At 40.6% G+C, this 24,971-nt stretch overlaps 1 protein-coding gene across 2 annotated transcripts in view; it reads left to right on the top strand.

Moving 5' to 3' along the window:
* Positions 1-24,971, top strand: part of CA8 (carbonic anhydrase 8) — a 311,353-nt gene that overhangs the window by 30,782 nt on the left and 255,600 nt on the right. For both annotated transcript variants that reach the window (XM_053715065.1, XM_053715066.1), the window contains exon 2: positions 1,144-1,335. In XM_053715065.1, the coding sequence (XP_053571040.1) occupies positions 1,144-1,335 (192 nt within the window). The remainder of the gene's footprint in view (positions 1-1,143; positions 1,336-24,971) is intronic.

Here is a 24,971-nt window from a genome sequence, read left to right as displayed (position 1 = left end):
AACCGATAATAATAATTATCAATTTTTCTTCATTCTCTTGGAATCTTTATTTGAAATGCAAGAATGTAAGTTTAGATGCTGGCCCATTTTTGTTGAACAACCTAGGTTGTCCTTGCTGATTGGTGGATAAATTCATCCACCAATGAAAAAATGCTGTCCAGAGTCTGAACCAAGAAAAAAGCTTAGATGCCTTCTTTTTTATATAAAGATAGCAAAAGAACGAAGAAACATTGATAATAGCAGTAAATTAGAAATTTGCTTAAAATTTCATGCTCTATCTGAATCACGAAAGAAAATTTTTGGGTTCAGTGTCCCTTTAATGACAACCAATTTATAAAATAAAGTGATAGAAGTGTGTTACAAACGTTAATTTCTTTTGTAAATCTAATTAGTACATTATACTATTACTAATGGTTTATGGTTAAATAACGAATGGGGGAGAGTGGGCTGCTCTGCCTTAAAATGCCTTGGCTTATTTTTGGTCTCAGACCAGCATTGCCTGTTCTTATTTCTATTATTCGACAGAATGCATGTTTCTAGGAGTCTCACATGTTTGAATACAAACATAAAAATAGAGAGACACACTCATCTGAGACCCCTAGTAGATCCTTATCATCCTTATTTGGTACACATCATTGTAAAGCTATTGACTTCATTAGGTCTAGTCTACTATGACAAGTAGTAAAATTTAATATTGATATAGAAATCAACTGTTTTAATCAGTAAAAGGATATAGTCTAAAAAATGAATTACCATTTATTTTAAACATGTGAGTCTACAAACAAGAAAATAGAGAGACACACTCAACTGAGATAGAACAAAAGCTAGAAATACTTCCGTGCCTGTTCACAGGGCTAGTGCCACTCAGAGTGCAGTCTCTTTTAGCACACTATGCCTTTCACAGAGAAAAAATATCCTGTAGCTTATCAGTCTGAACCTGTCCGAAACATACGTCTGGGGTTTGTTGTTTTCTCTTGTTCACATAAAAAATGCCTGGTATTTCGGTGTTGGACTGTGATTGGGCGTGGTTAGACTGATATGCTACAGGACATTTTTTCTCTGCTTCCTACTGCTATATCCCTGGTCTATTAAGATGGGTTGAACAGTTGACATAGTTACTAAACATATTTTATTTCCATTTAGGTGTTGAGTGGGGTTTGCTTTATCCAGAAGCAAATGGAGAATACCAGTCTCCTATCAACATAAATTCAAGAGAAGCCTTATATGACCCTTCATTATTAGAAGTACGACTAATTCCAAACTATGTTGTCTGCCGTGACTGTGAAGTGATTAATGATGGCCATGCAGTGCAAATAATGCTAAAGTCTAAATCAGGTATGACATGGAAACCGATTTCACTGTAAAAAAAATAAACAATAGTTTAGGGTTAGGATGCACTGCACTATGTGTCTGACAGATAATGTAAATTACAAATTTGAAATGTTTTACAGGTAAAAGGGTTAAAAACCCAATGTCATTGTATTGTACAAAAAGTATAGTAAATTAAGGTTTGGTTGAAATTACTAGCTGAGAGGAATAACAATTGTTGTTGTTATTATTACTATTATTCAGATATTTGAGGAATGGGCAAAAAGTTAACTTTTTTTATTTCTGACATTTAGTAGAAATTTGTCGACAGGGCTTTTATATTAACACACTCCATGCTTATGCTTAGCACTTCGCCATAGATTTATGAATCATGACATGAGCTGTCCTATATTTATGAAAGTGTGAAAGGAGGAGCACACACCTTATGATGAAAATGTAATGTTGCCTTAAAAGGACAGTCTACTTGACTTTTGTATTATTGTTCAATTAGATAGATAACACCTTAACTACCCATGTCCCAACTTTGCACAACCAACATTGTTATATAATATACTTTATAACCTTTAAACCTCTAAATTTTTAATGGTTTCTAAGCCTCTGTAGGTCATCTTTTATCTCTTTTCACAGACAATGCTAGTTCAGGTGTGCCATAAAGATAGCATTGTGCTCAAAATCCTGTGGAGTTATTTATGGAGGAGCACTAATAGGCTAAAATCAAAGTTTGTAGCACTTAGATAAGGGGCAGTCCGCAGAGGCTTAGATACAAGATAATCACAGAGGTAAAAAGTATATGAATATAACAGTGTTGGTTATGCAAAACTGGGGAATGGGTAATAAAGGGATTATGTATCTTTTAAACAATAACAATCATTTAGCAAATGTGAAATCAAAGTACACATAAACAGAAAGCTTGTGTAAAATAAAAACCAGCAAACTTGTTTTCTTTTAAAATTAGCACTTAGAAATTCTCAGTGTAACCACTGCCCTCATAGTTGCATTCTGCCTGGTCTGAGCATGGGCAAATCTGACTTTCTGATTTTGTAGCATTCACTTAATGGTAAATCAACTAATTATAACCTTGAAGTTTTGACATCAAGTTAGATAAGCCTGACTATAGATAAGGGCCACCCTTAGGCCTAGATTTAGAGTTCGGCGGTAGCCGTCAAAACCAGCGTTAGAGGCTCCTAACGCTGGTTTTGGGCGCCCGCTGGTATTTGGAGTCAGTGATTAAAGGGTCTAACACTCACTTTTCAGCCGCGACTTTTCCATACCGCAGATCCCCCTACGCCATTTGCGTAGCCTATCTTTTCAATGGGATCTTTCTAACGCTGGTATTTAGAGTCGTTTCTGCAGTGAGCGTTAGAGCTCTAACGACAAGATTCCAGCCGCCTGAAAATAGCAGGAGTTAAGAGCTTTCTGGCTAACGCCGGTTTATAAAGCTCTTAACTACTGTACCCTAAAGTACACTAACACCCATAAACTACCTATGTACCCCTAAACCGAGGTCCCCCCACATCGCCGCCACTCGATTAAAATTTTTAACCCCTAATCTGCCGACCGCCACCTACGTTATACTTATGTACCCCTAATCTGCTGCCCCTAACACCGCCGACCCCTGTATTATATCTATTAACCCCTAACTTGCCCCCCACAACGTCGCCGCAAGCTACTTAAAATAATTAACCCCTAATCTTCCGACCGCAAATCGCCGCCACCTACGTTATCCCTATGTACCCCTAATCTGCTACCCCTAACATCGCCGACCCCTATGTTATATTTATTAACCCCTAATCTGCCCCCCACAACGTCGCCGACACCTACCTACACTTATTAACCCCTAATCTGCCGAGCGGACCTGAGCGCTACTATAATAAAGTTATTAACCCCTAATCCGCCTCACTAACCCTATCATAAATAGTATTAACCCCTAATCTGCCCTCCCTAACATCGCCGACACCTACCTTCAATTATTAACCCCTAATCTGCCGACCGGAGCTCACCGCTATTCTAATAAATGTATTAACCCCTAAAGCTAAGTCTAACCCTAACACTAACACCCCCCTAAGTTAAATATAATTTTTATCTAACGAAATAAATTAACTCTTATTAAATAAATAATTCCTATTTAAAGCTAAATACTTACCTGTAAAATACATCCTAATATAGCTACAATATAAATTATAATTATATTATAGCTATTTTAGGATTAATATTTATTTTACAGGCAACTTTGTAATTATTTTAACCAGGTACAATAGCTATTAAATAGTTAAGAACTATTTAATAGTTACCTAGTTAAAATAATTACAAATTTACCTGTAAAATAAATCCTAACCTAAGATATAATTAAACCTAACACTACCCTATCAATAAAATAATTAAATAAACTACCTACAATTACCTACAATTAACCTAACACTACACTATCAATAAATTAATTAAACACAATTGCTACAAATAAATAAAATTAAATAAACTATCTAAAGTACAAAAAATAAAAAAGAACTAAGTTACAGAAAATAATAAAATATTTACAAACATAAGAAAAATATTACAACAATTTTAAACTAATTACACCTACTCTAAGCCCCCTAATAAAATAACAAAGCCCCCCAAAATAAAAAATTCCCTACCCTATTCTAAAATACAAATATTACAAGCTCTTTTACCTTACCAGCCCTGAACAGGGCCCTTTGCGGGGCATGCCCCAAGAATTTCAGCTCTTTTGCCTGTAAAAAAAAACATACTATACCCCCCCCCCCAACATTACAACCCACCACCCACATACCCCTAATCTAACCCAAACCCCCCTTAAATAAACCTAACACTACCCCCCTGATGATCTTCCTACCTTGTCTTCACCATGCCAGGTTCACCGATCCGTCCTGGCTCCAAGATCTTCATCCAACCCAAGCGGGGGCTAGACATCCACTGAAGAAGTCCAGAAGAGGGTCCAAAGTCTTCCTCCTATCCGGCAAGAAGAGGACATCCGGACCGGCAAACATCTTCTCCAAGCGGCATCTTCTATCTTCTTCCATCCGATGACGACCGGCTCCATCTTGAAGACCTCCAGCGCGGATCCATCCTCTTCTTCCGACGACTAGATGACGAATGACGGTTCCTTTAAGGGACGTCATCCAAGATGGCGTCCCTCGAATTCCGATTGGCTGATAGGATTCTATCAGCCAATCGGAATTAAGGTAGGAATTTTCTGATTGGCTGATGGAATCAGCCAATCAGAATCAAGTTCAATCCGATTGGCTGATCCAATCAGCCAATCAGATTGAGCTCGCATTCTATTGGCTGATCGGAACAGCCAATAGAATGCAAGCTCAATCTGATTGGCTGATTGGATCAGCCAATCGGATTGAACTATATTCTGATTGGCTGATTCCATCAGCCAATCAGAAAATTCCTACCTTAATTCCGATTGGCTGATAGAATCCTATCAGCCAATCGGAATTCGAGGGACGCCATCTTGGATGACGTCCCTTAAAGGAACCGTCATTCGTCGTCTAGTCGTCGGAAGAAGAGGATGGATCCGCGCTGGAGGTCTTCAAGATGGAGCCGGTCGTCATCGGATGGAAGAAGATAGAAGATGCCGCTTGGAGAAGATGTTTGCCGGTCCGGATGTCCTCTTCTTGCCGGATAGGAGGAAGACTTTGGACCCTCTTCTGGACTTCTTCAGTGGATGTCTAGCCCCCGCTTGGGTTGGATGAAGATCTTGGAGCCAGGACGGATCGGTGAACCTGGCATGGTGAAGACAAGGTAGGAAGATCATCAGGGGGGTAGTGTTAGGTTTATTTAAGGGGGGTTTGGGTTAGATTAGGGGTATGTGGGTGGTGGGTTGTAATGTTGGGGGGGGGGTATAGTATGTTTTTTTTTACAGGCAAAAGAGCTGAAATTCTTGGGGCATGCCCCGCAAAGGGCCCTGTTCAGGGCTGGTAAGGTAAAAGAGCTTGTAATATTTGTATTTTAGAATAGGGTAGGGAATTTTTTATTTTGGGGGGCTTTGTTATTTTATTAGGGGGCTTAGAGTAGGTGTAATTAGTTTAAAATTGTTGTAATATTTTTCTTATGTTTGTAAATATTTTATTATTTTCTGTAACTTAGTTCTTTTTTATTTTTTGTACTTTAGATAGTTTATTTAATTTTATTTATTTGTAGCAATTGTGTTTAATTAATTTATTGATAGTGTAGTGTTAGGTTAATTGTAGGTAATTGTAGGTAGTTTATTTAATTATTTTATTGATAGGGTAGTGTTAGGTTTAATTATATCTTAGGTTAGGATTTATTTTACAGGTAAATTTGTAATTATTTTAACTAGGTAACTATTAAATAGTTCTTAACTATTTAATAGCTATTGTACCTGGTTAAAATAATTACAAAGTTGCCTGTAAAATAAATATTAATCCTAAAATAGGTATAATATAATTATAATTTATATTGTAGCTATATTAGGATTTATTTTACAGGTAAGTATTTAGCTTTAAATAGGAATTATTTATTTAATAAGAGTTAATTTATTTCGTTAGATAAAAATTATATTTAACTTAGGGGGGTGTTAGTGTTAGGGTTAGACTTAGCTTTAGGGGTTAATACATTTATTAGAATAGCGGTGAGCTCCGGTCGGAAGATTAGGGGTTAATAATTGAAGGTAGGTGTCGGCGATGTTAGGGAGGGCAGATTAGGGGTTAATACTATTTATGATAGGGTTAGTGAGGCGGATTAGGGGTTAATAACTTTATTATAGTAGCGCTCAGGTCCGCTCGGCAGATTAGGGGTTAATAAGTGTAGGTAGGTGTCGGCGACGTTGTGGGGGGCAGATTAGGGGTTAATAAATATAACATAGGGGTCGGCGATGTTAGGGCAGCAGATTAGGGGTACATAGGGATAACGTAGGTGGCGGCGGTTTACGGAGCGGCAGATTAGGGGTTAAAAGTGTAATGCAGGGGTCAGCGATAGCGGGGGCGGCAGATTAGGGGTTAATAAGTGTAAGGTTAGGGGTGTTTAGACTCGGGGTACATGTTAGGGTGTTAGGTGCAGACTTAGGAGGTGTTTCCCCATAGGAAACAATGGGGCTGCGTTAGGAGCTGAACGCTGCTTTTTTGCAGGTGTTAGGTTTTTTTTCAGCTCAAACAGCCCCATTGTTTCCTATGGGAGAATCGTGCACGAGCACGTTTTTGATGCCGGCCGCGTCCGTAAGCAACTCTGGTATCGAGAGTTGCATTTGCGGTAAAAATGCTCTACGCTCCTTTTTTGGAGCCTAACGCAGCATTTGTTTGAACTCTCGATACCAGAGTTAAATTTATGGTGCGGCCAGAAAAAAACCCGCGGAGCGTTAACAGCCCTTTTACCGCCGAACTCTAAATCTAGGCCTTAGTATTTGTAGGGCCCTGGGCAAGACAAATTTATGGGGCCCCCAGCCCAGCTCCCTTACTCCCCACCCATGTTAGCCCCACCTCTGTTGTCCTACCCACTGTATGACCCACCCCAGTCCCAACCCAAAGTTGAAAACGCAGGTGCAAGTTTGGTCCTAAAGTAGGCACAAATGTCATGCAAATAAAATAAACATATAAAAAATATTTTGTAATAATAGTTTCAACAGTAAATGTTGGTTTACTCCAAGGCTTCTATTTTCATATTTCTTTCATGTAATTAGCAAGAGTCCATGAGCTAGTGACGTATGGGATATACATTCCTACCAGGAGGGGCAAAGTTTCCCAAACCTCAAAATGCCTATAAATACACCCCTCACCACACCCACAAATCAGTTTTACAAACTTTGCCTCCTATGGAGGTGGTGAAGTAAGTTTGTGCTAGATTCTACGTTGATATGCGCTCCGCAGCAGGTTGGAGCCCGGTTTTCCTCTCAGCGTGCAGTGAATGTCAGAGGGATGTGAGGAGAGTATTGCCTATTTGAATGCAGTGATCTCCTTCTACAGGGTCTATTTCATAGGTTCTCTGTTATCGGTCGTAGAGATTCATCTCTTACCTCCCTTTTCAGATCGACGATATACTCTTATATATACCATTTCCTCTACTGATTCTCGTTTCAGTACTGGTTTGGCTTTCTACTACATGTAGATGAGTGTCCTGGGGTAAGTAAGTCTTATTTTCTGTGACACTCTAAGCTATGGTTGGGCACTTTTTATATAAAGTTCTAAATATATGTATTCAAACATTTATTTGCCTTGACTCAGGATGTTCAACATTCCTTATTTCAGACAGTCAGTTTCATATTTGGGATAATGCATATGAATAATTCATTTTTTTCTTACCTTAAAAATGTGACTTTCCCTGTGGGCTGTTAGGCTCGCGGGGGCTGAAAATGCTTCATTTTATTGCGTCATTCTTGGCGCAGACTTTTTTGGCGCAAAAATTATTTTCTGTTTCCGGCGTCATACGTGTCGCCGGAAGTTGCGTCATTTTTGACGTTCTTTTGCGCCAAAAGTGTCGGCGTTCCGGATGTGGCATCATTTTTGGCGCCAAAAGCATTTAGGCGCCAAATAATGTGGGCGTCTTTTTTGGCGCGAAAAAATATGGGCGTCACTTTTGTCTCCACATTATTTAAGTCTCTTTGATTTTTTGCTTCTGGTTGCTAGAAGCTTATTCACTGGCATTTTTTTCCCATTCCTGAAACTGTCATTTAAGGAATTTGATCAATTTTGCTTTATATGTTGTTTTTTCTATTACATATTGCAAGATGTCCCACGTTGAAGCTGAGTCAGAAGATACTTCTGGAATATCCCTGCCTGGGGCTGGAGCTACCAAAGCTAAGTGTAAACTTATGGTATCTGTTCCTCCAGCTGTTGTTTGTACTGTTTTGTCATGACAAACTGTTTATGCAGATAATATTTCCTTTAAGTACTGTTACATTACCTGTTGCTGTTCTGTCAACATCTAATACTCAGAGTGTTCCTGATAACATAAGAGATTTTGTTTTTAAATCCATTAAGAAGGCTATGTCTGTTATTCCTCCTTCTAGTAAATGTAAAAAGTCTTTTAAAACTTCTAATTTTTCAGATGAATTTTTAAATGAACATTGTCATTCTGATTCTGATAATGGTTCTTCTGGTTCAGAGGATTCTGTCTCAGAGGTTGATGCTGATAAATCTTCATATTTATTTAAAATGAAATTTATTCGTTCTTTACTTAAAGAAGTCCTAATTGCATTAGAAATTGAGGATTCTGGTCCTCTTGATACTAAATCTAAACGTTTAGATAAGGTTTTTAAATCTCCTGTAGTTATTCCAGAAGTTTTTCCTGTCCCTAGTGCTATTTCTGAAGTAATTTCCAGGGAATGGAATAATTTGGGTAATTCATTTACTCCTTCTAAACGTTTTAAGCAATTATATCCTGTGCCATCTGACAGATTAGAGTTTTGGGACAAAATCCCTAAAGTTGATGGGGCTGTCTCTACTCTTGTTAAGCATACTATTCCTACGGCAGATGGTACTTCCTAAGGTTCCTTTAGATAGGAAAATTGAATCCTTTCTAAGAAAAGCTTACTTGTGTTCAGGTAATCTTCTTAGACCTGCTATATCTTTAGCGAATGTTGCTGCAGCTTCATCTTTTGGTTAGAAGCTTTAGCGCAACAAGTAACAGATCATAATTCTCATAGCATTTTTATTCTTCAACATGCTAATAATTTTATTTGTAAATGCCATCTTTGATATCATTAGAGTTGATGTCAGGTATATGTCTCTAGCTATTTTAGCTAGAGGAGCTTTATGGCTTAAGACTTGGAATGCTGTTATGTCTTCTAAGTTTACTCTGCTTTCCCTTTCTTTCCAGGGTAATGATCGTTTTCGTTCCTTTTGTCACAACAAGGAACAAAAACCTGATCCTTCATCCTCAGGAGCGGTATCAGTTTGGAAACCATCTCCAGTCTGGAATAAATCCAAGCCTTTTAGAAAATCAAAGCCAGCTCCTAAGTCCACATGAAGGTGCGGCCCTCATTCCAGCTCAGCTGGTAGGGGGCAGATTACGTTTTTTCTAAGAAATTTGGATCAATTCCGTTCACAATCTTTGGATTCAGAACATTGTTTCAGAAGGGTACAGAATTGGCTTCAAGATAAGGCCTCCTGCAAAGAGATTTTTTCTTTCCCGTGTTCCAGTAAACCCAGCGAAGGCTCAGCATTTCTGAAATATGTTTCAGATCTAGAGTTGACTGGAGTAATTTTGCCAGTTCCAGTTCTGGAACAGGGACTGGGGTTTTATTCAAATCTCTTCATTGTACCAAAGAAGGAAAATTCCTTCAGACCAGTTCTGGATCTAAAAATATTGAATCGTTATGTAAGGATACCAACATTCAAAATGGTAACTGTAAGGACTATCCTGCCTTTTGTTCAACAAGGGCATTATATGTCTACTATAGATTTACAGGATGCATATCTGCATATTCCGATTCATCCAGATCACCATCAGTTTCTGAGATTCTCTTTCCTAGACAAGCATTACCAGTTTGTGGCTCTGCCGTTTGGCCTAGCTACAGCTCCAAGAATTTTTTTACGAAGGTTCTCGGTGCCCTTCTGTCTGTAATCAGAGAACAGGGTATTGTGGTATTCCTTATTTGGACGATATCTTGGTACTTGCTCAGTCTTCATATTTAGCAGAATCTCATTCTAATCGACTTGTGTTGTTTCTTCAACATCATGGTTGGAGGATCAATTTACCAAAAAGTTCATTGATTCCTCAGACTTAGGTAACCTTTTTAGGTTTTCAGATAGATTCAGTATCCATGACTCTATCTTTGATAGACATGAGACATCTAAAGTTGATATCAGCTTGTCGAAACCTTCAGTCACAATCTTTCCCTTCGGTAGCCTTATGCATGGAAATTCTAGGTCTTATGACTGCGGCATCGGACACGATTCCCTTTGCTCGTTTTCACATGCGGCCTCTTCAGCTCTGTATGCTGAACCTGTGGTGCAGGGATTACACAAATATATCTCAATTAATATCTTTAAAACCGATTGTACGACACTCTCTGACGTGGTGGACAGATCACCATCGTTTAGTTCAGGGGGCTTCTTTTGTTCTTCCGACCTGGACTGTAGTTTCAACAGATGCAAGTCCTACAGGTTGGGGAGCTGTGTGGGGGTCTCTGACAGCACAAGGGGTTTGGGAATCTCAGGAGGTGAGATTACCGATCAATATTTTGGAACTCCATGCAATTTTCAGAGCTCTTCAGTCTTGGCCTCTTCTGAAGAGAGAATCGTTCATTTGTTTTCAGACAGACAATGTCACAACTGTGGCATACATCAATCATCAAGGAGGGACTCACAGTCCTCTGGCTATGAAAGAAGTATCTCGAACTCTGGTTTGGGCGGAATCCAGCTCCTGTCTAATCTCTGCGGTTCATATTCCAGGAATAGACAATTGGGAAGCGGATTATCTCAGTTGCCAAACGTTGCATCCGGGCGAATGGTCTCTTCACCCAGAGGTATTTCTTCAGATTGTTCAAATGTGGGAACTTCCAGAAATAGATCTGATGGCTTCTCATCTAAACAAGAAACTTCCCAGGTATCGGTCCAGATCCCGGGATCCTCAGGCGGAGGCAGTGGTTGCATTATCACTTCCTTGGAAGTATCATCCTGCCTATATCTTTCCACCTCTAGTTCTTCTTCCAAGAGTAATCTCCATGATTCTGAAGGAATGCTCGTTTGTTCTGCTGGTAGCTCCAGCATGCCCTCACAGGTTTTGGTATGCAGGTCTTGTCCGGATGGACTCTTGCTAACCATGGAATCTTCCGTTAAGGCCAGACCTTCTGTCGCAAGGTCCTTTTTTCCATCAGGATTTCAAATCCTTAAATTTAAAGGTATGGAGATTGAACGCTTGATTCTTGGTCAAAGAGGTTTCTCTGACTCTGTGATTAATCCTATGTTACAGGCTCGTAAATCTGTATCTAGAGAGATATATTATAGAGTCTGGAAGACTTATATTTCTTGGTGTCTTTCTCATCTTTTTTCCTGGCATTCTTTTAGAATTCCGAGAATTTTACAGTTTCTTCAGGATGGTTTAGATAAAGGTTTGTCCGCAAGTTCCTTGAAGGTCAAATCTCTGCTCTTTCTGTTCTTTTTCACAGAAAGATTGCTAATCTTCCTGATATTCATTGTTTTGTACAAGCCTTGGTTCGTATAAAACCTGTCATTAAGTCAATTTCTCCTCCTTGGAGTTTGAATTTGGTTCTGGGGGCTCTTCAAGCTCCTCCGTTTGAACCTATGCATTCATTGGACATTAAATTACTTTCTTGGAAAGTTTTGTTCCTTTTGGCCATCTCTTCTGCCAGAAGAGTCTCTGTGTTGTCTGCTCTTTCTTGTGAGTCTCCTTTTCTGATTTTTCATCAGGATAAGGCGGTGTTGCAAACTTCTTTTAAATTTTTACCTAAGGTTGTGAATTCCAACAACATTAGTAGAGGAATTATAGTTCCTTCATTATGCCCTAATCCTAAGAATTCTAAGGAGAAATCATTGCATTCTTTGGATGTTGTTAGAGCTTTGAAATATTATGTTGAAGCTACTAAGACTTTCCCAAAGACTTCTAGTCTATTTGTCATCTTTTCCGGTTCTAGAAAAGGCCAGAAAGCTTCTGCCATTTCTTTGGCATCTTGGTTGAAATCTTTAATTCATCATGCCTATGTTGAGTCGGGTAAAACTCCGCCTCAGAGGATTACAGCTCATTCTACTAGGTCAGTTTCTACTTCCTGGGCGTTTAGGAATGAAGCTTCGGTTGATCAGATTTGCAAAGCAGCAACTTGGTCTTCTTTGCATACTTTTACTAAATTCTACCATTTTGATGTGTTTTTCTTCTTCTGAAGCAGTTTTTGGTAGAAAAGTACTTCAGGCAGCTGTTTCAGTTTGAATCTTCTGCTTATGTTTTCATTTAAACTTTATTTTGGGTGTGGATTATTTTCAGCAGGAATTGGCTGTCTTTATTTTATCCCTCCCTCTCTAGTGACTCTTGCGTGGAAAGATCCACATCTTGGGTAGTCATTATCCCATACGTCACTAGCTCATGGACTCTTGCTAATTACATGAAAGAAAACATAATTTATGTAATAACTTACCTGATAAATTCATTTCTTTCATATTAGCAAGAGTCCATGAGGCCCACCCTTTTTTGTGGTGGTTATGATTTTTTTGTATGAAGCACAATTATTCCAATTCCTTATTTTTTATGCTTTCGCACTTTTTTCTTATCACCCCACTTCTTGGCTATTCGTTAAACTGATTTGTGGGTGTGGTGAGAGGTGTATTTATAGGCATTTTGAGGTTTGGGAAACTTTGCCCCTCCTGGTAGGAATGTATATCCCATACGTCACTAGCTCATGGACTCTTGCTAATATGAAAGAAATGAATTTATCAGGTAAGTTCTTACATAAATTATGTTTTTATGATTATAACATTTATAAACAAACATAAACAAACATAACTATCTATCTTTCACACAGTGAGTGCTACTTACTACTTCACTATATAAACCAGAAATAGTACACTGGTGCTTGTAAACTAAAAAATATGTTATAAAAATCACCAAAAAATAAAAATAATTAAACACTTGTATTCATTTGCTCCAGAATGAACACAATAACATACTTTAGAAAACAAAACAAAATCAGTGTTACTTACTAGTAGAAATAATAGATAAATACATACTATTCATCTATTTCTGTTACTACCATCAAATGTTTTTTTTGTTTGTTTGTTTATTTTTTAAAGCAGTATAAGGGCTCACAAAATGGAGAGGTGTTGAGGGAACCACACCTTGGTGGGAGATGCCTTATTTCTAAGCATAATAAATAGTTCAAACAAAATTAACTCTTCTTGCCTTAAATTATTCTAACATTTGTAAACAAACACAACTGCTGTATTTCTTTTACACAGTAAGTGCTACTGACTGAACTATAGAAACCAGAAAAAATTGCTCTGGTAATTGTAAAATATATAAGTATTATACAAATAACCAAAAAAAGGAATATGGGGAAAACATTTGTATTCATCAGCTCCAGACTGAACACACTTAAATACTTTAGAAAAGTAAACAAAATAAGTGTTGCTCACTAGTGAAAATAATCAATAAATAGTGTTCATCTATTTCTGTTACCATCTCTAAATGTTTTTCAACATCAATATATAAGGGCTTACAAGACTTTCAATGGGAGTTTGGTAGGACATGCCTTATTTCTAAGCATAATAAATAGTCTAAAAATTTTAACTTTTATTGCCTCCCAATTCAACAAAAGAGTTAACCAAATCATCAAAGTCGAGGTTCACTTTCAATCGACAAGGCCAAGTTTGAAAGACTTTCCTGTTCCATGGTTGTCCTCATGTGGTTTTTTTTAAATAATTTTTAATTTTATAAAACTTTCTGCTGTAGCAGTTGTAAACAGGCATTGTGAACATTATCCTTAGCGCAATGGTCAAATTTGGATATGAGTCGCATGTCCTGTGCACCAACTGCAATCACTGAATTGATGTACTGTAAGATGGCTCTCTATCAACTATGTGTGAGAAGATTTTTAATTTATGGTACAGGCCCATTCCATTAATGTCTTCAACTTGCAGAAGATCCAAATCCATGCAGTGTTTTTTCAAATTATCATCAGACATTTATTTTAGTGCCTGAATGTTATATATAAAAAAAAAACAAATGTATTATTGTGCTCAGATAATTGCTTAAAGGTTCAGTCTACACCCAATACTTATCCTTTATTACTTATCGTTATATACAAGGCAAGTATCTTGCAACAGATTCTACATCTTGTAAGAAGTACATTAAACTTTTAAATAATCATTGTTTGTTAGCAGGCAAAATGGCTGCCAAGGCCCGCCCACAGCAGTCTTCTTGTCCAGTTTTCTGTTTTCTTGTATGACAGTTTAGCAGTGCACATTTAATATTTTTCAGTTAGCTTGCACAAATCAGTGTGTGGAAGTCGGAAAACTTATATAAGAGTTGGTTGTGACTGAAGAAACCTAACATACCAAAATATACATGCAATAAGTGGGCAGAGCTTGGCGGCCATTTTCGACTCCAACCAAACAATGTATATTTAAATGTTTTATGTACTTCTTACAAGCTTATAGTTGTGGGACCAGTTGCAGGATGCTTCTCTTGCATGTAACAATAAGTAATTAAAATTATGTCATGGGTCTAGACTGTCCCTTTAAATCATCCTTTAATTGATGAGATTTGTTGATCTATGACACACAGAAAGTAGCCCAAATAAAAAAAATTCCTCAGGATTTGTAGTGACAGACTTCTGTTTCATAAACAGACGTTTCCTTTAACTATTAATAATCTGTTTGAATTCAGCTGGTATTTCATTTTCTTCATAAACCTTAATTGCATCTTCCTTACAGGAGGTAAACCAGTTTTCTCTGGAATTTAACAAAAATTATTTCAGACCTTTTAAGAAGCATTACTGCTGTGCTTAAATCTGTTTCTATACTTTAAAAGCTTTTACATACTTTGCTTATTGCAGACAGTAATTCATACCACACAACAGTGACTAAAATAAATTCAAAACTGAATTCATTTTTAGTTAATAACTGAGCCTCACTTCTAATTTTAGGGTCTCTTGTATGTTCACTAATTTCTTCCAAGGTGTCACAAATTTAATCAAACTCAAAATGAAAAGGTTTTGCAGACTCTGGTTGACTTTCTTATCTAATTTCTGATAGTGGTTTCAGTGTAAGTCCAGTAATATGGTTGGTAAGGATCTTCCATCTTTCAGCAGATGCTGCAAATATTGAATAAACACACTGAATTATGCCACAAAATGCCATTGCCATAGGCACTGATGAAGCCATGCCTCCAAGCACCAATTTTAAGCTGTGTGCTGAACATGGAACCAATAATACTCTTGGTTTCTCTGACATAATTCTAGTCTGGACACCTTGGTGCCGACCAACCATGTTTGCACTATAGTCATATTCCTGTTCACAACAATCACTTAGGTTAATTCTAAAGCCTCAAATTGTGCTTTTAATTTGTCATTTAAACTTAATCCTGTGGTACTGATCATGTGTTTAAAAGATACTAAATATTCCTTTATTTGCAACTTTATTAATGTTAAAGGGACAGTCAATAGTGATGTTGCGAACTGTTCGCCGGAGAACAGTCCCCGACGATCTTAGCTTGTTCGCGTTCGTCGCGGCGGGCGAACATATGCGATGTTCGATCCACCCCCTATTCGTCATCATTGAGGAAACTTTGACCCTGTATCTCACAGTCTGCAGACACATTTGAGCTAATCAGCAGCAGACACTCCCTCCCAGACCCTCCCAGCTCCTGGGCAGCAGCCCTTTTAGATTCATTACGATCCTGCATTCTTAGTGAGAAGAGGTTTAGTGCTGCTGCTGGTGATTTTATAGGGAAATAGATAGCTAGGCTAGTGTATTCAGTGTCCACTACAGTCCTGAAGGACTCATCTAATCTCTGCTGTAAGGACAGCACCCCAAAAAGCCCTTTTTAGGGCTAGAACTTCAGCCCAAAAAGCCCTTTTTAGGGCTAGAACTTCAGTCTTTTTTTTTTTTTTAATTGCATTTGCCTGCCTGTCAGCCTGTGTGTGAGGCTCACAGCATATACTGTGATTAATTGCTCTGTGCCACCACTGATATCTGGTTAACATTAGTGTAAATTAAAAAAAAAAACAACTTTTACATCATTTTGCTAGTGTAATCTAATTTCATTTTCCATCAGGCCTGTGTGTCAGGCCCACATCATATACTGTGATTAATAGCTCTGTTTTCCACCACTTACATCTGGTGTAACATTAGTGTAATTTAAAAAAAAAAAAAAAACTTTTACATCAGTCTGCTATTGTTATTTAATTTTAGTTGCCAGGCCAGCGTGCCACTAGTGCCAGCCTGTGTAAGGGCCTAAGGGAAGATTAGTGTAAATTTTTTTTTAAAAAAACTTTTACATCAGTCTGCTATTGTTATTTAATTTTAGTTGCCAGGCCAGCGTGCCACTAGTGCCAGCCTGTGTAAGGGCCTAAGGGTACATTACTATAAATTTAAAAAAAAAAACTTTTACATCAGTCTGCTATTGTTATTTAATTTTAGTTGCCAGGCCAGCGTGCCACTAGTGCCAGCCTGTGTAAGGGCCTAAGGGAACATTAATGTAAATTTAAAAAAAAAAAACTTTTACATCAGTCTGCTATTGTTATTTAATTTTAGTTGCCAGGCCAGCGTGCCACTAGTGCCAGCCTGTGTAAGGGCCTAAGGGAACATTAGTGTAAAATTAAAAAAAAAAACTTTTACATCATTTCGCTAGTGTAATCTAATTTCAATTTACATCAGGCCTGTGTGTCAGACCCACAGCATATACTGTGCCTAATTGCTCTGTTTTCCACCACTTATATCTGGTGTAACATTAGTGTAAATTTTTTTAAAAAAAACTTTTACATTTTACAGTCTGCTATTGTTATTTCATTTTAGTTGCCAGGCCAGCGTGCCACTAGTGCCAGCCTGTGTGTCAGGCTCCCAGCATATACTGTGCCTACTTCCATCCTCAGTGCCACCACTCCTATCTGGTGTAACATTAGTTTAAATTTTGTAAATAAAAACTTTTACATCAGTCTTCTAGTGTTATTTAATTGCAGTTGCCAGGCCAGCCTGCCACTAGTGCCAGCCTGTGTGTCAGGCTCCCAGCATATACTGTGCCTACTTCCATCCTCAGTGCCACCACTCCTATCTGGTGTAACATTAGTTTAAATTTTGTAAATAAAAACTTTTACATCAGTCTTCTAGTGTTATTTAATTTTAGTTGCCAGGCCAGCCTGCCACTAGTGCCAGCCTGTGTGTCAGGCTCCCAGCATATGCTGTGCCTACTTCTATCCTCAGTGCCACTACTCATATCTGGTGTAACATTAGTGTAACTTTAAAAAAAAAAAAACTTTTACATCAGTCTGCTAGTGTTATTTAATTGCAGTTGCCTGTCTGCCAGCGTGTGTGCCAGGCCCACTTTCCAACTAGTGCCACAATTCATATTTGTTATAACAGTAGTGTAAATATTTTAAATAAAAACTTTTTTGACTGTGAAACATCAGTCAGCTAGTGCAATCTAATTGCAGTTGCCTGCCTGCCAGCGTGTTTGCCAGGCACACTTGCCAACTAGTGCCACCACTCATATTTGTTATAACAGTAGTGTAAATATTTAATAAAAAAACTTTTTTGACTGTGAAACATCAGTCTGCTAGTGTAATCTAATTGAAGTTGCCTGCCTGCCAGCGTGTGTGCCAGGCCCACTTGCCAACTAGTGCCACCAATCATATTTGTTGTAACAGTAGTGTAAATATTTAAAATAAAAAAATTTTGGACTGTGAAACATCAGTCTGCTATTGTAAACTTATTGCATTTGCCTGCCAGCGTGTATGCAAGTTAGTGGCACCACTCATATTTGTTGTAACAGTAGTTTAAATATTTAAAAAATAAACATTTTTGACTGTGAAACATCAGTCTGCTTTTTTGTGTCAGGCTCACAGCGTATACTGTGCCCACTTGCCCAGTGCCACCACTTATATCTTGTTTAATATTAGTGTAAGTGTACATTTAAAAAAAAACTACTTTTTGGATTGTGAAACATCAGTCTGCTTTTTTGTGTCAGGCTCACAGCGCATACTGTGCCCACTTGCCCAGTGCCACCACTCATATTTTGTTTAATAGTAGTGTAAGTGTACATTTAAAAAAAAATGACAGGCAGAGGCAGGCCACCCCGCAGGTGCCGTCGTGGTCATGGTGCTGTGATTCCCTTAGACCCTACAACTATGGCCACGTGCCATGAACGCGAAAAGTTCTGAGGAGGACCTAGTTGAATGGCTAACACAGGACACCCAATCTTCTACAGCTTCTGCTCCTAACCTTGACGCACCATCCACCTCCAGCTTAGCTGCGGGCACCTCTCAAGTAACCAGTGCCACTTGCCCGCCTGCCGCCAACACCAACACTAGCACCACAGCCGCTTCACTTGATCTGTCAGAGGAATTATTGACACATCAGTTGGAAGAAATGAGTGATGCGCAACCATCATTGACAGAGGATGTAGATAACAGTGATATGTCTCAGTCAGGCAGCATTACAAACATGGACGTACGGTGTGATGATGATGGTGATGTTGTACCCGTTGCTGCTTCCTTTGTTGATTTGTCAGATACAAGTGAAGCGGTTGATGATGATGTGTCCGTGGATGTCACGTGGGTGCCCGCTAGAAGAGAAGAAGAAGAGGGGGAAAGTTCAGATGGGGAGACAGAGAGGAGGAGGAGGAGAAGAGTTGGAAGCAGGGGGAGGTCGTCGCAAGGAGATAGTGGCACAGTCAGACAGCATGCATCGGCACCCGGGGTCAGCCAGACAGCACGCCACCAGAATGCCGTCAACACAGAGCTCAGCAGTGTGGCATTTTTTGTGTGTGTCTGCCTCTGACAACAGCGATGCCTTTTGCAACCTGTGCCAAAAGAAACTGAGTCATGGGAAGTCCAACACCCACCTAGGTACAACTGCTTTGCGAAGGCACATGGTCTCACATCACAAACGCTGATGGGATGAACACATGAGTAGAAGCAGCACACAAACTCAAAGCCGCCATCCTCCTCCTGGTCCAGCATCTTCAGCCACGTCAACCACTGCTGTCCTCCTTGCCCCCTCTCAACCATCCGCCACTCAGTCTCTCTTACATAGCAGTTCCTGGTCATCTGCCCACAGTCAAGTGTCTGTCAAGGACATGTTTGAGTGTAAGAAGCCAATTTCCCAAAGTCACTCCCTTGCCCGGCGTCTGACAGCTGGCTTGTCTGAACTCTTAGCCCGCCAGCTTTTACCATACAAGCTGGCGGAGTCTGAGGCGTTAAAAATATTTGTATCTATTGGGACACCGCAGTGGAAGGTACCCGGCTGAAATTTCTTTTCACAAAAGGCAATCCCCAACCTGTACTAGATTGTGCGAAAGGAAGTAATGGCATGTCTGGCACACAGCGTTGGGGCAAGGGTCCATCTGACCACTGATAGCTGGTCTGCAAAGCATGGTCAGGGCAGGTATATCACCTACACTGCGCATTGGGTAAACCTGCTGACGGCTGACAAGCATGGAATGCGTGGCTCTGCAGAGGAGTTGGTGACACCGCCACGACTTGCAGGCAGGCCTGCTGCTACCTCCTCTACTCCTCCTACTCCATCCTCTTCCATAACCTCTTCCTCGGCTGAGTCCTCTTCTGCTGCTGTGTCTTGCTCCACATCAACGGCACCCCCCCCAGCTCCCCAGGTACTATTCAACATCGGATACGGCAGTGGCACGCCATCTTGGGGTTGACTTGCCTGAAAGCCGAGAGTCACACCGCACCAGCACTCCTGTCCGCACCGAATGCATAGGTGGATCAGTGGCTGACTCCGCACCAACTGGAGATTGGCAAAGTTGTTTCTGACAATGGAAGTAATTTGGTGGCGGCATTGAAATTGGGCAAGTTGACACATGTGCTGTGCATGGCACATGTGTGTAATCTGATTGTACAACGCTTTGTGCATAAGTACCCAGGCTTACAGGACGTCCTGAAGCAGGCCAGGAAGGTGTGTGGCCATTTCAGGCATTCCTACACGGCCATGGCGCACTTGTCCGATTTCCAGCGTCGAAACAACCTGCCAGTGAGGTGCTTGAATTGCGACAGCCCGACACGGTGGAATTCAACACTCCTAATGTTCGACCGTCTGCTACAACAAGAAAAAGCTGTTAACGAGTATTTGTATGACCGGGGTGCTAGGACAGCCTCTGGGGAGCTGGGGATTTTTTTGCCACGTTACTGGACGCTCATGCGCAATGCCTGTAGGCTTATGTGTCCTTTTGAGGAGGTGACAAACCTAGTCAGTCGCACCGAAGGCACCATCAGCGACATCATACCATTTGTTTTCTTCCTGGAGCGTGCCCTACGAAGAGTGCTGGATCAGGCCGTAGATGAGCGTGAAGAGGAAGAGGAAGAGTTGTGGTCTCCATCACCACCAGAAACAGCCTTATCAGCATCGCTTGCTGGACCAGCGGCAACGCAGGAAGAGGATTGTGAGGAAGAGGAGTCAGAGGAGGAATGTGGCTTTGAGGAGGAGGAGGAAGACCAAGCACAACAGGCATCCCAGGGTGCTCGTTGTTGTCACCTATCTGGTACCCGTGGTGTTGTATGTGGCTGGGGGGAAGAAGATACCTTCAGTGAGATCAGTGAGGACGAGGACGGGACATGATTAGCTTGGCATCCAACCTTGTGCAAATGTGGTCTTTCATGCTGTCGTGCCTGTTGAGGGACCCTGGTATAAAAAAGCTGAAGGAGAACGACCTGTACTGGGTGTCCACGCTACTAGACCCCCGGTATAAGCATAAAGTTACTGAAATGTTACCGAATTCTTGCAAGTCGGAAAGGATGGAGCAGTTCCAAAATAAATTAAAAAGTATGCTTTACACAGCGTATAAAGGTGATGTCACAGCACAACGGGAATCTAACAGGGGAAGAGATGAAAGTAATCCTCCTCCTCCTCCCACGACCACGCCGGCAAGGACAGGACGCTTTCCAAATGTATTGTTGATGGAGGACATGCAGACCTTTTTAACTCCTATGCATCGTCACAGCCCTTTGGGATCCAGCCTCAGAGAAAGACTCAACCGACAGGTAGCAGACTAGCTAGCATTAACTGTGGATCTCGACACTCTGAGGAGCGATGGACCCCTTGACTACTGGGTGTGCAGGCTTGACCTGTGGCCTGAGCTATCCCAATTTGCAATCAAACTTCTGGCTTTCCCCGCTTCAAGTGTCCTGTCAGAAAGGACCTTCAGTGCAGCAGGAGGTATTGTCACTGAGAAGAGAAGTCGCCTAGGTCAAAAAAGTCTTGATTATCTCACCTTTATTAAAATTAATGAGGGATGGATCCCGAAGGGACTGACATTGGGCGATACATTAGAGTAAAAAAGGCCTGATGAGATGAGCTGCGTTGGGCTACAAATGGTACATACGCTGCTGTATTTTATCTTCGAATGGCGGATGACTTGCGTGACTTACCCGCCAACAACTAGGGTTCAAGCCGCAATGTTTTTCTAACTGTCAAACAATACCTAATTTTTCAGGCAGTTTTACATGCCTAATTTTTCTGGCCTCTGGTGCTGCACTGTGGCTACAAAACCCAAACCAAAAAAAAGGCACATAACAGTGATTAAACTGTTAAGAATAGTACTACTTAACACACCACTCATATCTGGTGGCACAGTAGATTGCACGCGCAGTGCCCCAAATTTGAAGTAGGAGGACCGACCAAGCATCTTTTTCCATCTCCCGGTTCCTAAAAATTATCTCCGGGTTCCTAAAATCGATGCCATACCTGTACTGGATTGTTCAAAAGGATGGCATATGTGGTGTTTCATGCTGTTGTTTCTGTTGAGGGTCGGGGACTCTCGTATAAAAAGTCTGAAGGAGAACGACCTGTACTGGGTGTCCAAGCATCTTTTTCCATCTCCCGGTTCCTAAAAATTATCTCCTGGTTTCTAAAATGTATGCCATACCTGTACTCTATTGTGCAAAGGATGGCATATGTGGTATTTCATGCTGTTGTGCCTGTTGAGGGTCGAGGACCCAAGTATAAAAAGGCTGAAGGAGAACGACCTGTACTAGGTGTCCAAGCATCTTTTTCCATCTCCCGGTTCCTAAAAATTATCTCTGGGTTCCTAAAATCGATGCCATACCTGTACTCTGATGTGCAAAAAGATGGCATAGGTGGTGTTTCATGCTGTTGTGTCTGTTGAGGGTCCTGGACCCTCGTATAAAAAGGCGGAAGGAGAAAAACCTGTACTGGATGTCAAAGCATCTTTTTCCATCTCCCGGTTCCTAAAAATTATCTCCGGGTTCCTATAATCGATGCCATACCTGTACTCTATTGTGCAAAAGGATGGCATATGTGGTGTTTCATGCTGTTGTGCCTGTTGAGGGTCCAGGACCCTCGTATAAAAAGGCGGAAGGAGAACGACCTGTACTGGATGTCAAAGCATCTTTTTTTATCTCCCGGTTCCTAAAAATTATCTCCGGGTTCCTAAAATGTATGCCATACCTGTACTCTATTGTGCAAAGGATGGCATATGTGGTATTTCATGCTGTTGTGCCTGTTGAGGGTCGAGGACCCAAGTATAAAAAGGCTGAAGGAGAACGACCTGTACTAGGTGTCCAAGCATCTTTTTCCATCTCCCGGTTCCTAAAAATTATCTCCGGGTTCCTAAAATGTATGCCATACCTGTACTCTATTGTGCAAAAGTAAGGCATATGTGGTGTTTCATGCTGTTGTGCCTGTTGAGGGTCGGGGACCCAAGTATAAAAAGTCTGAAGGAGAACGACCTGTACTGGGTGTCCAAGCATCTTTTTCCATCTCCCGGTTCCTAAAAATTATCTCCGGGTTCCTAAAATGTATGCCATACCTGTACTCTATTGTGCAAAAGGATGGCATATGTGGTATTTCATGCTGTTGTGCCTGTTGAGGGTCGGGGACCCAAGTATAAAAAGGCTGAAGGAGAACGACCTGTACTGGGTGTCCAAGCATCTTTTTCCATCTCCCGGTTCCTAAAAATTATCTCCGGGTTCCTAAAATCGATGCCATAACTGTACTCGATTGTGCAAAAGGATGGCATATGTGGTGTTTCATGCTGTTGTGCCTGTTGAGGGTCGGGGACCCAAGTATAAAAAGGCTGAAGGAGAACGACCTGTACTGGGTGTCCAAGCATCTTTTTCCATCTCCCGGTTCCTAAAAATTATCTCCGGGTTCCTAAAATCGATGCCATAACTGTACTCGATTGTGCAAAAGGATGGCATATGTGGTGTTTCATGCTGTTGTGCCTGTTGAGGGTCGGGGACCCAAGTATAAAAAGGCTGAAGGAGAACGACCTGTACTGGGTGTCCAAGCATCTTTTTCCATCTCCCGGTTCCTAAAAATTATCTCCGGGTTCCTAAAATCGATGCCATAACTGTACTCGATTGGGCAAAAGGATGGCATATGTGGTGTTTCATGCTGTTGTGCCTGTTGAGGGTCGGGGACCCAAGTATAAAAAGGCTGAATGAGAACGACCTGTACTGGGTGTCCAAACATCTTTTTCCATCTCCCAGATGTAGCGGTACTCCACTAGGGGGTCTCCCTTACTCTGTCCAAACCCAAGGGTGGCCACCGGATAGTGGGACCAGAGATATAGTTGCTAAGACCGGGGTCAAGCCAGCGGGTGTATCTCCCCCAGCTGGGCTGGTCTCAGTGGACTCCCAGTCAGGTAGCGTCCTCTCTGCCCTGCAGCTCTTTATTGGCAGGTATCGTCCCCTCTGCCTGTCTGCTTCTAGGCAGGAATAAATCCCCCTGCCAGGCTGCTTCTTGGCAGGAATAGCTCCCTATGCCTCCAAATAGTGGGACCAGGGCTATCGTGGCTGAGACCAGGGTCAAGCCAGCGGCTGTATCTCCCCCAGCTGGGCTGGTCTCAGTGGGCTCCCAGGCAGGTAGCATCCCCTCTGCCTGTCTGCTTCTAGGCAGGAATAGATCCCTCTGCCTCACTGCACACTTCCAGCAGGTAGCGTGCCCTCTGGTTTCTTATAGGCAGGAATCGATCCCTCTGCCTTGCTGCTCCTTTCAGGCAGGCCAGCTCTTTGCATACAGGCCCACAGACTCTGTAACAGAATGCAGGGTCAGAACCTCAAAACTGGTATACCTGAAAGAATCAGACAGCACAAAAAGGCAATCCCGGACCCCAACCTGTACTCGATTGTGCAAAAGGAAGTAACCTTACCATGGGTCCCAGAAAGCATGTTTTATTGTTATACTCTGTCAGTGAAATTATATAACTATCAATCGTATCAATCAAATATATATTGCATCTATTGATCTCTGTAATTTGTATCTATCAAATGTATATTGCATCTTTAGATCTATGTAATTTGTATCTATCAAATGTATATTGCATCTATTGATGTAATTCGTACCTATCAAATGTATATTGCATCTTTTGATCCATGTAATTCGTATCTATCAAATGTATATTGCATCTTTTGATTTCTGTAATTCGTATCGATCAAATGTATATTGCATCTTTTGATCTATGTAATTCGTACCTATCAAATGTATATTGCATCTTTTGATCCATGTAATTCGCATCTATCAAATGTATATTGCATCTTTTGATCTCTGTCATTCGTATCGATCAAATGTATATTGCATCTTTTGATCTATGTAATTCGTACCTATCAAATGTATATTGCATCTTTTGATCTATGTTATTCGTACCTATCAAATGTATATTGCATCTATTGATCTATGTAATCTATGGATCTATCTATCAAATCTATCAATCTCGTGGCCGGACTGTTTTGTGACAGCAACTTGTGTTTCGGACAAATTTGAAGTAGGAGGACAGACAAAGCATCTTCTTCCATCTCCCTGTTCCGAAAATCAAGGCCATATAGACCTCCCCCGATAGGGGGAGTAACAGGTATTAAACTGCTAAGAATAGTACTATTTAGTGCTTAACACACCACGGGTCCCAGACCGCATGTTTAATTGTTATACTCTATTATACTATTGATCTCTGTAATTCGTATCGATCAAATGTATATTGCATCTTTTGATCTATGTTATTCGTACCTATCAAATGAATATTGC

The sequence above is a fragment of the Bombina bombina genome, chromosome 5 (genome assembly GCF_027579735.1).
Source record: "Bombina bombina isolate aBomBom1 chromosome 5, aBomBom1.pri, whole genome shotgun sequence".
Classification (NCBI taxonomy): Eukaryota; Metazoa; Chordata; class Amphibia; order Anura; family Bombinatoridae; genus Bombina; species Bombina bombina.
The sequence above is the reverse complement of the archived record's forward strand: the minus strand, read 5'-3'. Positions and strand labels throughout refer to the sequence as shown.